General features: G+C 43.5%; 1 protein-coding gene across 2 annotated transcripts in view; it reads right to left on the bottom strand.

Moving 5' to 3' along the window:
• The window catches only part of RNF213 (ring finger protein 213), a 54,737-nt gene that overhangs the window by 5,325 nt on the left and 36,696 nt on the right, over window positions 1–12,716 (bottom strand). For both annotated transcript variants that reach the window (XM_040582174.1, XM_040582173.1), the window contains 18 exons: window positions 12,262–12,443; window positions 11,355–11,475; window positions 11,144–11,244; window positions 10,696–10,875; window positions 9,959–10,122; window positions 9,761–9,863; window positions 8,934–9,048; window positions 7,843–8,053; window positions 6,407–6,597; window positions 5,962–6,090; window positions 5,040–5,150; window positions 4,554–4,796; window positions 3,818–3,899; window positions 3,173–3,207; window positions 2,763–2,857; window positions 1,865–2,024; window positions 1,368–1,548; window positions 476–570 (listed from right to left, as the gene is read on the bottom strand). In XM_040582174.1, coding sequence (XP_040438108.1) covers window positions 476–570; window positions 1,368–1,548; window positions 1,865–2,024; window positions 2,763–2,857; window positions 3,173–3,207; window positions 3,818–3,899; window positions 4,554–4,796; window positions 5,040–5,150; window positions 5,962–6,090; window positions 6,407–6,597; window positions 7,843–8,053; window positions 8,934–9,048; window positions 9,761–9,863; window positions 9,959–10,122; window positions 10,696–10,875; window positions 11,144–11,244; window positions 11,355–11,475; window positions 12,262–12,443 — 2,499 coding nt within the window. The remainder of the gene's footprint in view (window positions 1–475; window positions 571–1,367; window positions 1,549–1,864; window positions 2,025–2,762; window positions 2,858–3,172; window positions 3,208–3,817; window positions 3,900–4,553; window positions 4,797–5,039; window positions 5,151–5,961; window positions 6,091–6,406; window positions 6,598–7,842; window positions 8,054–8,933; window positions 9,049–9,760; window positions 9,864–9,958; window positions 10,123–10,695; window positions 10,876–11,143; window positions 11,245–11,354; window positions 11,476–12,261; window positions 12,444–12,716) is intronic.

A 12,716-nucleotide genomic window follows, 5' to 3' on the forward strand; every position in this document is an offset into this window, starting at 1 on the left:
ATTGACACAAGCATGTCAAAGCAGAAGATGAACTCCTAGAAAAGGCATATAAAACATACTGCAAGACAGCTGTTTATACCATAAAGTTCTCCAGTTCATGCAACTCACAGGTCTTCCATTCTTGAGATTATGTATATGGTGGTGGGTGCCAGGGAAGGCAGATAGCATATAGTTGTTCCAAATTAATCCTCACTTGGACAAATACATTCAACTGAGCCGAGACACTTCTGCTCTTCCAGGTATACAAAATCATCATAGCACAACTCTAGTCTCAGATACTCATTTCCACAGACAGAATAAAGTTGGTTGACCCTTACAAATTGAAGTGAACCTGCAGTGGTGTCATAGATGGCTTGGCTTTAGGAATAGCTGGGAGAAAAGTGTGGCACAGATACTCTACAGCAGGTCAGATTTCCAAGTTAGTCAACTTTGAACTGCACACAGCAGCTGAAATTTCATACAGCAAGTTTCTCACCTCCAATTCAGGAACAATAATTGTGTTTGCAACATCTTTTTCCCAGTTGTTTCTCTTCTCCTTGGTGGAGAGCACATCATCAAACTGAACTGGCCCTGCAACAGCAATATTTAGACTCTTACATCTGCAATATTTCAGCTAAAAGAAAGCACAGATTCTCCAAGTTTCCAGATGTGACATCCTTGCAAGTTAGCATGACGAGGCAAGACCATTTACAGAGATCCTAGAAGCTGGATGAGCACATCCTGGTCTAGCTGGAGAGTGTCATTCAAAACAGCACACAGTGATTGCACGTTTTCAGAAGCTTCAGTCCAGTCACTCATTTGAATTATGTGGACATTTGTACAAGTCAGTCATAATCCCAGAGAGGTTACACAAGTTGTCCAAGGTCAGAGCACAATCAGTGGCAGATCAAAGAACAGCACTTGGAATCCTGATTTGTGCTGTTACACACTAAAAATACGGCTGTTACATATAAATCCCTCTATGACGATGACTCATCAACTTCAACTCCAGATTCTACTGTGAACCATACTCTGCCATCCCTCTTCTACCAAATAGCTTCTTGGTAGTCATTCAGAGGGCAGTATAGTATATATACATACACAGCATGAGCTACCTCTGCTGTGAGCTGAAAGCTCTGTCAACATTTCATGAGGTTATTTATTCAATAATTCCTTTCCAGAATTATACATCAAACCCTGCAAACTCAAATACTTGACCAAAAGAGAAGTAAACAGCCAAAAATTCTTCACCCCCTACAGTAAGAAACAACCCTTAGACTTATGGATCTTCCTCATCAGCTCAGCTGCTTCTTGTTAGAAACAGCCTGTTAGCAAAGGTAAATGAGGGCTGCCCTTAAAATGCTGATATAGCAGGTCACTTTCCTTACACTGGCCTGGGTGCTGATGGGGGTCCTTGAGAAGGCTGCTGAGGACAAGATGAAAGATGTTGACAGAATCGTCCACACTCTTCCCCAAAATTATTGTCAGCTGTGCCAAGTCCTCCTGAATATGCTGCTGCAGGAAATGCACTGAGTTCTTCACTGGTGGCTTGATTATCTTTTCCAATGACTAAAGAGCAACAAAAGATAAGAATAAGCATAGCCAGCAACACCCAGTTCAAGCACATGTCGCACAGAACTACAGTCTCACCAGAAAGTCAACTGCATCCTAGAGGATTCCTACCACTTGAACAAATAAAGGCAGGTATGTGGGTAGCTGCACACATGCAAGTGCATGAAAGAACCAAAATCACTCCCGGCAAAGAAGTGAATTTGGGTCTTGCATCTAAAAAGCCTGCCTTAGTTACTTGGCAATATGATGAAAAGGACCAGCATCATACAAAGGTTTCACTACATTTCATGCAGCCACTATTATTGGAAGGTACCTGAGGATCTTTTGTAGCTCCCAGTAACATTGTCAAATGTGTAAGCAAGCGCATCAGAACAAAGACAACTGGGGACATGGCTCGATCAGACACTCCCGCTGTTTTTCTTTGCTGTGGATCTCCAAGTATATGGCCAGTTTGAGTTCTGTCTTCATTTCTCCTGTTGGAAAGTATATAGAGATTTATTTTTTTTTGCCTTAACAAAAGACACACAAGAGATGTCTTTGATACCCACTACTGTCTTTTTGACCCATAAGTTCTTTGAATGCCATAGAAGCTGCCAGTTAGAAGTGCTGCAGGGGAATGAGGATTTCCAGTAAGTTTTGTAAACAAACAAGTCAATTTATTTGGTTTTGCTGGCTGATTACTCTTCCTTAGACAACTCTTCCTAATATGTTTTCTAGGAAAGTGGCAACATCCAGCCCTGTAGGGTGAGATTAGCCAACTCCATGCTGGACTGACGAGAAGCCACTGCTGTTCGAATTAGTAACTTACAGCCCTTGTGTAAGTACATTAAAGTATTGATCCAGACAATCAAGGAGGAGGGGAGCTTTGGTAGAAGTTCTTCAGTCATGCTGATCCATTTAAGAAAGCATTGCCTGTTACTATATGTTGGTGTAAAACCACGTAACTTATATCAGCCTGGATGAGCAGGGAAATGAAAAACTAAACCAGCAGCTTGACAAGATCTTATGTTAAGCCAGTTTCTGCAGAGTTAGAATTATACCAGCACTCCTAACAGCTCAGCCTCTTCTCCCGCAGAGACCAGTGTCCAAGCCAACCGGGAATCCCACCTTTCAGACAGCAGCATGAAGTGGTTGGTACCTTTTGCCTTGAAAGTATGACAGGCAAGTACTGCATCATTTAGTGCCGAAAAGGTTAATGAATGAAAGCATACCGGAATTCTTGAAAGCCACACAGTGGTTTATGCTGTTCCCCTCCAACCTGAGCACCACAATCAAGACAGCGGCTAGTTTCCATTGGGAGGCCACACTAGCAAAAGGTAAAATGAGAACACTGAATTCCAGAGTAAGAGCCTCTCCACCAGAGAAAGAGAATGAAAAAAAAAATCCAGGCTGTAACTGGTTAACTCAAAAGCTGCCATATACTTGCAAAGGACCTCTGCCTTTCCTGTTTGCTACATTTATGGTATAAGCTATTCTAAATTTTACATTACAATGGCAGAATGATTAGTAATATAGAGTTTAGAAGATGAACCAATGTGCAATAAAACATTAAAACCAGTAAAAAAAACTAGTTTGTGGAAAACACCTCCTGCTTAAAAACCCATCAGTCTCAAATTCTTACCTCTCCTACAGTGCAGGGGTGGCCATTTGGACATGCTACCAAGAAAGAGGAACAAAACAGGACAGTATTACAAGACAGACATTCATGAAATCCCTGTTAATTCCTCTCACATGGACCATTATCTTGGAGCAAGAAATACACTCCAAGATCTAATCAAAGGCACTGAACATCCCAAATCTCAAAAGGAGCAATAGGCCCATGTAGGAACACAAAGAATTTTTCGGTGCTTCTCTCCTTGAGAAACAAGGAATGGAAGCCTGAAAGATTCTGCTACTGAGTACCAAATGGGCTGGTAAGCGTGAACATTCCCCCACCCAGATTCCTAGTCCGCAGTAAGATCCTACTGTGGAAAACAGAGCTGAAGGTGGCAGAGGACTGCTCTTCTGCTCACAGCACTTAAACACTGCCAGAAGTAAGAGGACAGGTCTTCTGTTTAGTCTCAAGCTTGTAGTTGTTTACAAAGTTTGAGAGTGCAGAAGCTCAAAGCACTTTGGTGCATTACCCACATAAACCATAGCTACAAATCTTAATTTACAAAGGATAACTCATGCTGAGGAGAGTGTCTGTCTTCACATTCGGAACAGCTTCATTCAAAACCCAGGGATTATCCTTCAGTTTGTTTCACAGCCAGCCAGGAGCACTTACTGTACCAGCGCAGAGTGGCCACTCCTTCCCAGGCCCTCGCCTGAGCCACTATATCTTCTGGCATTGTAGGCAGAAAAGAGTGCTAAGGAGGAAAAAGGAAAAAAGATGACAAGTGAATCTATAAATCAGTTCTCTCCTGTAGCAGTCACTCACTGGTTCTTGATTCATTAATGGAAACATCTGAAAGCAGAGGTCATGCAGATGACATACATTCACATTTTCAAATTCTGCCTTTGAAAATCCACTCTTAATAATTGTCAGTATTGTTTAGACTTGCATGTGCACTCTCTAGACACCCTGAACCAGATTCCTCTTGGGGATGGCCTGATGTACCCTGGTGTGTATTAGCACTTTTCCTTACAGCTTGGATAGCCAGAAGTAGAGGCACAGATCCCTCCACCCTGACTCAGCCCAGGGCTCCAGGAGCCATCACCCCCTACAGCACACAGGTCTCCACAGTGTGACCTGCCAACTGCTTTCAGACTTGCTCACTCACACAAAGTATTTGCCTGATACTGCTCAGGATGCAGAGGTACTCTGAAAAGGTATCAAGTCCAGAGCTTGTGCTGTGCTAATTAATCCCAACAACACTGAAGAAACCATACATCGGTAATTCACCGCTGAAACAACAGGTTGGTGCTTTTGATGTTAAGACAGGTTAGGTTACAGCGGATCCAGAAGATACATGGAAGAACCAGAAATAAGCTGAATTGTCCTCTCAGTTAAAGCTCCTTACCTCCATGGTGTGCGGATGGAACGCCAGATTCCTCAGGGGCTGCAGGACAGGGTTCTGCCCGCACAGCAGGACAGCAGTGGTGTGAACAGCCATTTCAATCAGTGCTCCATTGCGGATTAAGCTTTGAGGATCCACCATCAAAAACGGCAGTGCATTCATCACAAGAGAACCTGCAAGGTGCTGCAGGTCTGGAGAATTCAGGACTTGGGAGTTCTGGATGAACTCAGTCATAGCATCCGTTTGCTGGAAGCACATATTTAAAAGAAATCAAGCCAGCATGATATTACCCACCAAACTGAAGAGGACTATCAGCTGCTTCCCATGCTGCGTTGCCCCTGCTTTGAAAATATTTCCAGTCTGCTCAGATCAGGACATAACTGTATTTGGGGCAGAAGAACAAAAGGCTCTTCCACCAATGACTCAAATCTTATTCATCCTTATCCCTGAAGCACGTTTGTCACAAGCTTCCAAAGTGAAGTATCTTACCTGCTGTTTGGGATGAAGACTCGAGTCACTAAGTCCGTACAGGGCAGTGACCTCCCTGAAAATAGCCAGGAGCAGATGGACAGATTGTACAGCCGGGGAGCTGCTAGATGCCTAGAAAAGAGGAACTGATGGTATGGCAGAGAACAGGCTATAGCTGTCACAGCTAAAGTTACTGGGTGTGCAGGCTTCAGCAGGTCTGTGGTAAAAGTTCTCCCCACAAAGGCACATCATGCAGAAATGGCTGTTCAAGCCATAAATGAGTAATCTGCCAGCACTCAAGCTGACTGAGAGTTATATCTCAGAAACCTCTCAAGTATTTTATTCTTCTAACATCCAGTTGGAATTGCAATCTCACTAGGCAGCAGCCTGCACATGCCTTCCCTGCAAATCAAATCAACACGCAAGTGGAAAAAAAAAAAAGAGTAAGTCACAACCAGTGGATAATAGATAGTACAGAGACATTCAAAGGTGCATTGTTTGCACACTTCTTTCTGAAAATTTTCATACACAGAATACATACTGGAAAAAGGTTACAATTACACAGAGATCACTTTGATTTTTGCATGGCAAGGTACAAGGTGAGGCAGATACAGGAAGGCAGAGAGGGCAAAAAGCATCTGATTATCTGCCTACTCTCCCAGCAGCTGGCTACAAGGTGCCTGTATTGCATACTGCAAAACAAACTGCTACAATAGATTACAAGGGAGAAAAGCAAGATGAGATATAACCCAAGTGTCATATGCTAGAACACAGGTGAGAAAGTAAAGCAAACGTATGTGTGCCAGCAGCCACCACAGTAACTTTCAAACAAAGGCATCCAAGACTTCTCTACTAGAAGAGGCACTGCCAACAAAAACACAAAGCTTAAACACTGACCATGCAGAATCCACAACAGGATTACGGTAAGGAGAGCGTGCCCTACCTTCTCTGCCTTGAGAAGACCCTCAATCTTGCACTCAATCATGGCTTTCCCCACAGCATCACGCAGGACTCTGTAATTCTTGCCACATGCCAGGTAACGATCGATGTGATTAGACTGGCTGTTCTGTACCTACAAAGGGAAAAGCCCATGGTGGGCACTGTGGACCATTCACCAACATTGGACAAGGCAGGACCTCCTCTTCCTCCCAAGAACTGTGGTGTTTCAGCATTCACAAAGAGACAGCAGAGCAGGCAGGCATGGCAACCCAAACGGCTTCTTGCTGCCTTAGACTCCATTCCACAGAGAGCAAGGACGAGCCATCTTCACAACCACTCCCAATGTAGTGAGTACCCCAAAAGCCACGCAACAGTAGAAACACCCCAAAGCAGCACAAACTGGAGACTAAGAGGAGACCAGAGCCATCTCCAAGGAGACACCTCTTTACCTGTTGCAGAATTTCTGCTGGGAACACCCAGTTAAACTGCGCCTCTGTGACAAGCTTCTGAGCAAATTCCATCCCATACTGACTAGCAATTTTCCGGACTAAGTAAACACGATGCCAGTCATTTTTGGTGAGGCTACAGAACACCCTCACATTTCCCAGGTAACGTTGCTTCTCCTCTACCTGGTCTTGCTCTGGAGCGGGGGAAGAAAAAAGAAAAGAGGCAAAACCACATTCTACTTTGTAAAACTTTTCTGTCAGTGCTAGCTGTAGCATCAAGCCCCTTTTACTGGTACTGACTAATTATACAGGAGAACTTAAAAGCCTTCTCTTCCTCAGATGCTTATCTAGTGTTTCCTCAGTCAGATTTTAGACAATAATTCATTCTTCAACAGAGGATGACTCCCATTTCCTTCTCTCAAGGAGAAGTTTTCCCGTTCACTGGTAGTTCATTCTTGGAGCTCTTCCATCTTGGCTCAGTAATGGCTTTCCATTACCTCAACTGCCAAGGTGATGGTGCTCCTTAAGAGTGATCTCCTGGGATGCGTTTTGCTAGCCTAACATCCTCAATGCAGGGGCTGGACACTGAAGTCCCTTGAAATTAGTTATGTTACCACACTTTGATGCTTCATGGACAGCATAAGAATCTGAGACTGCTTTGAGTTCTCCTTTGAGTCAGCAAATCAGCTCAAAACTTCTTTTATTTTTTCTGAAGTATGTCATTGTCGCAGCACTCTCAAAACTAGCCAGCTGTAACAAGGTCTTTTACCATCACATACCAACATACTCTTCATGCCAGTGCCTCTGCTGCCTTCTCCTAGTCTCTCCTCATCCAGGGCACTCTCTCTCTCTCTCTCCTCTCTCTTCCTTGGCTGCCCAACCACTTAACAGAACCAGCCACAGCTGCACCTTATCTACATCGGCCAACCCACCGCCCCTGAAGCCAGCCCACAGCTGTATGTTATCAATATTAATTAACCCAGCTTCATTCCTCTACATCTCTTCATCCTTTTTAGCTGCACAAAGCTCTCTTTCATATAAAACAATAAGCAGTCACATATCTGAAGCATCATTTATGCTTTATTCATTTATTCATTAAAGTTCAATTTAGTTGGCTCTAAATAAAATTTCATTGTTAGCACTTGGAGGGTAAGATAAATCTCCTTCCAAAGGCACAACTGCTACGTAACTGCACCCTAGGGGTCACTGCCACAGCCTTGCTGCTAGTTATAGAGCGCTTCAACACGTGGTAAAGAGGACAAATAGTGACTGGCATTCCCAACGGAAGAGAGAAGAAAGCTGATGCACTCATTCTTGGCCATGCACCAAAACAAGTTCTAGCACGGCACAGGTGTCTTTACCATGTCCAGCCCATCTCCCACAGTGACTCTGCTCTGTATACAGCATTTCCATTTGACAGCAGAATAGTTAAAACTTACCTGTGCGCTCATGCAAGTCAAAGAGCAGCTCTACAGCCTTACTCAGGTACAAGCGAACTTTGGCTACTGCCTGCAGATATTCAACAGATGATTCTTGAAGAGTTTCTTGATTGTTCATTGGGAAATAGTTCTCTGGAAAGCCTCTGTCTCTAGGCAGATAGTTTCTGTCCTCATATCCAAGGCTGCCCTCAGACTTTTCACACATGGAATCCTAAAGATAGGCCAGAATGTTGCATGAGTAGCAGAACTGCTTAAATCATAAAGTACCACTGCAAGGGACATTATCTCCACTGCATCAAGCACATTAAACTTTCATGTCTTTCTCAGCACCCTCCACCCCAATGCCATTGGCTGCTCCCCAAGAGCTCTAGGATAAGCACCAGAGAGATCTGCCACATCACCAAACAGCCTTTTCAGTAATGCACCCAAGCTCTCTCCCACATTTCCTAAGCATGTAGCTGAGCACAAGTAGTATGAGCATGCTGACTGGCCACACACATGCTGAGACACACATCACATGTTCCAAGATGCCAAGCTCCACCCATCTTTGCCTGAGGATCAAAATCTGTATTCTTGCTATCTACAAAGTCACCATTTTAATGAAGACCATAAGAAATGAAACCCTGCTATCAAGTTTGCTTAAAGTTGTCCAATGCATTAAAAGTTATGCAAGGGAACAATCCAAACGGCATAATAATCTCAAGCTCTGCAAACAAAAAGTGTCTGCAAAAACAAGACAGTAGTCCAGCAGTGGACTACTGAAACTAGAAATCCCATCCTGCTGCACTATGTCGAAGCGAGTCTTCTTGGGCCTCACTTAACACTTAAGACACTTGCCCAAGGCGTCCAAGAAAAAAAAATTATGTAACACTGCGAATGCACACAAGCCTTAGCTCGAAAAGCAAGGCTCGTTACTGGAGAGCAGGTTCTGACCAACTGATTTGATATTAACTTTCTTTTGGGCTTTCTAGTTGGGCAGCTAGTTACACGCACAAGAAACTTGCCTAAAATGGCCGAGGAGTTTCTAGTATTGACACTTTTATTCCTGCAACAGTTTTATTGCCCAGCTCTTACCTATCCAGCACCCTTACCTCTAAGCAGTTGACAAAAAGCAAGTAGAGTTCTTTTTTATCGTTTTTCTCTAGGATCTCATTGTGCTCTACCCGGGACAGGTAGTGTTGCACATCATTTTTCACTTCATTGAAGCTACGGGGGAGAGAGAAACACCTCCTTGTCACACCTGCAATACTGACAGCTACTAATATTCTAAATCATGATCAAACTGCTAGTTACATCCATGGGGGTCACTCTGGATCTATCTGGAAGATGGAAAAACAATTGTGCCATGTTTTGCCAGATGTCATCTAGCTTCACAGTCTGTGCTAAGCTTTTTATCATCAACAAAGCTAAATTAGCATTTCTAGGGCACAAGTCATCTGACCTATTTTAAGCATCTGATTTAGGAGATAAGCACACTTGAGAAATGGCTTTCTGTGCACTGACTGCAAAGGGAGGCTGGAAGAGCCACTGTGAATTGAGAGGTCTGTGTAAGCATACAAAAAGATCATTCTTGATTAAGTATCTGTGGATGAGCACTGCTGCTTTGCTGATCTAGAGCATATCAACTAGTCAGCTGCCTTTAGGCTACCCAAGCCATCCACATTCAGCACAGGTTTACGTTAAGAATAGCTAGGTAAACTTTGGCACAGACTGGTCAGATACTTTAAAACAAGCTACATACAAGCCAGCTAAGCTGCATAACTAATACAGGCACAGGATGAATTTCACCTGTAATTATTTAAATTCAATGAATAACATGGAAGTGAGGAGAACCATCAGATGGGTTTGATGAAGTCATGAAAACCAAAGCTGAACCACCCCCCAGAGTAACATCCATCAGTTGACTGACTGTGCTCACCTGTACTTCAAGAGAAGCTTCAGCATTACTGAGCGGATGATGGGAGTTTCATCCACTTCATCATTAAATGGTGACAGAAGTTTTGTGTAGATAACAGGGTGATCTGTTGGGATAAGAAAGAGATAACTTTGGCAGGTGAGAGAAAGTAGCAAGAGAATCAGCTCCATGAGGCTGAGCATCAGGACAAAGGGAGCTCACCTGAACCTTTTGGGAGGCTTCTATGAACAAACAGCAGATTAAGGAGCTCTTGGATCACCTCTGCCTCAGGGGGCTCATTGTCCTTGAAGCACATAGTCGTGACCACATCTATGAAGAAATTATTGCATCTCTGCCGGAACAGGGCATTTCTTGCTATGGCCTCACTAGGGGAAGGGTAAAAAGCATTAGGACAATGTTCAAATACAGAACCACAAGTAATGGATGAAGCAAAGCAGACACAAGAAAAAGTCACCAAGGTGACATCCTTTTCCAGCTTTCCAGGAAGCAAGATGGATTTGTGCAACACTTCAGTAGTATTGTGTGCAAAGCTGTATCACATTGACAATTAAGATCACAAATGGCAATGTGATGCCATTACCCATCACACCTGAGAAATTGTAGCAGTCTGGTGAAGTTCCCACTGACAGGAAGCTCTGCCCATGGCGGGGGGCTTGGGACTAGGTGATCTTTAAGGTCCCTTCCAACCCAAACGGTTCTATCATTCTATGATTTTTCATGGGTTTGTAACTAGTTTTCTTACAGGGGCCAAAGCAACTTCCTCCCTTCCTCTGAAGCAATAAGGAGAAAGCAGACAGGACCTGTTCCAGCTCCAGAAAGAATGTAGCAGAGTTCCTTCCACCCATTCTGACGTGTTGACAACTTCAGAGTTGCAAATCAGCATTTCCTCACACAACTAGCCTCACTGCAATGCTTCCACCTTGGAGGGAATTGAGTACCTGAGCTCCACAGAGATATCTAAATTAACATCCCCCATGGCAACTCTGCAGTATGGACAATGCATCTGTGCTGGTACTAGCCATGTCCTGATGCACTTCTGGCAGAACACATGGTAGCAAGGCAGGCAGACTGGACCCTTCGGCTCTCCCAGGCAGATCGGACATGCCTTCAGACCATATCTGTAATTCAGAAATAGCAACGAAAACAACGGCTTCAATGTTGTCTTACCAAAAGCATTTAAGATGTTCATCTGCAACTAGACCAAGAGGAGATAATGTAAGACTAGTTGGCTAACTGCTTAGTTTCAGGGTGTAGAATAAAATTGAAGTTATTGTTCTTCATTAGGCTTTCACTGCATTGTATACAGCACTGCCTTACACCCAGAAATACGCTGGCAACATACGCAATACTCCTACCAGACCTTGTGACTTGTCTCAGCGTCAGTACCTGTATAGCCTGTTACTGACTTCATCCTTACATTGGCACAGGACTTTCATCACTGCAACAAAAGTTGGATGAGTTTTCATGTCTGAATCACGCTGAAAACACTGCAGAGGAAAAGGACAAAGCTAAATGACTCGGCTCTAATATCCAAGACAAAAATTCACATGACCAGCAGAAGCAAACAGGGAAGAGGTAAAATCATATCTTTGCTTACCTCGGCAAGAAGCAAAGTATGTTTTTTCACTAAATTCTCAAATTCTGGCATCAGAGTGTTGATGCCAACCAAGACGTGCTCTACAAACATAGACATGCAGAAAACCCGGTTCCAGCAGACACTGTGTGAAAGAAAGCATGATTTCAAAAAGTACAATTGTGAGCTGACAGCATGAATGGAAGTGCAGTACCAGGTCAGTCTAATCATCTCACTGATTTCCATGCTCACCACTACAGCATTTGTGCATGTCTCACACAACTTCTTGCGTTACCCTTTGAGTATCAGCTCTGGCTTTTTGGTCAAGGACAAAACACATAACAGCACCTAACACAGTGAGCTTACAGCATAGGAGCCTGTCCTGTAGACAGCTGCAGCAGAACTAGGACTGCTGCGAAAACCTGCTCACACCTCTGACTTCTATATCAAGGAAATAATGAAAAAAATAATCATCACAATTAACTACACTTACTTCACTTTGGTTAAACCAAACAAGTCTGTGAGAAACTGGGGTAACTCTCTGGGCTTGTCTTCCAAGAGACAAGACTCCACCTTAGATGCAGTCAAGTTCCCCATCTCTCAGTCATTACATACGGGGAATGAAGTGGGGAGGAGACATTGCTGGTTAACAGAAACCTAAGGAGAGTTTTAAATAACACCTGAACCCAGCTGGAATGCACTGGATGATACTGTCAGATTTAGCGGGAGAATCTACAAGAGATGGGGGGAAAAAAAATAATTTGATTCTTGATGCTTGGTATGTAATTGAGTCTAGCAGGAACCTGGAATGGTTTTCAAAATCTCCATCTGAGAAGAGCAGCACCAGCTTTCAGCGTGTACTGATGTTCTTTGTTAATAAGAACAAGGCAAGACAAAAGATCAAGATTGCGAGCAGATCTGTGGTACATACTTGAGTTCTTTTAGCAGCTGACAGCACCGACTCCCACTGCTCTGTAAATCCTTGTCTTTACAAATATATTCAATGGGCATACGAAGATTCTTCACTTTCTGCAGCCAGTTCTCTGGATGGGCTGTCTGCACTTGACTCTCCAGCTCTTCAGCACATGCCATTGCAGCCAACACATCTAAAACCTAGATACACACACAGGGTGTAAGTATAACACAACAGTTGCATTCAGAATTATTTACAAACCTTGGATTCTTGATCTGGTTTGCTACAGCATATGTTCTACTGAATAATGTTCTACTTGATTATCCTAGGCTCTGGAATTCTCATGGTCATGATTTGGAGCACATCCTATTAACTGATTCTGCGAAAGCAGGGCAAACTGTTTCAAAACCTGCTAGTAACAATGATAACAGCAGAGTATTCCTAATACTGAGGACCCTGACAGAGCTTGTGCT

Source organism: Falco naumanni, chromosome 1, assembly GCF_017639655.2.
Source record: "Falco naumanni isolate bFalNau1 chromosome 1, bFalNau1.pat, whole genome shotgun sequence".
Lineage (NCBI taxonomy): Eukaryota > Metazoa > Chordata > Aves > Falconiformes > Falconidae > Falco > Falco naumanni.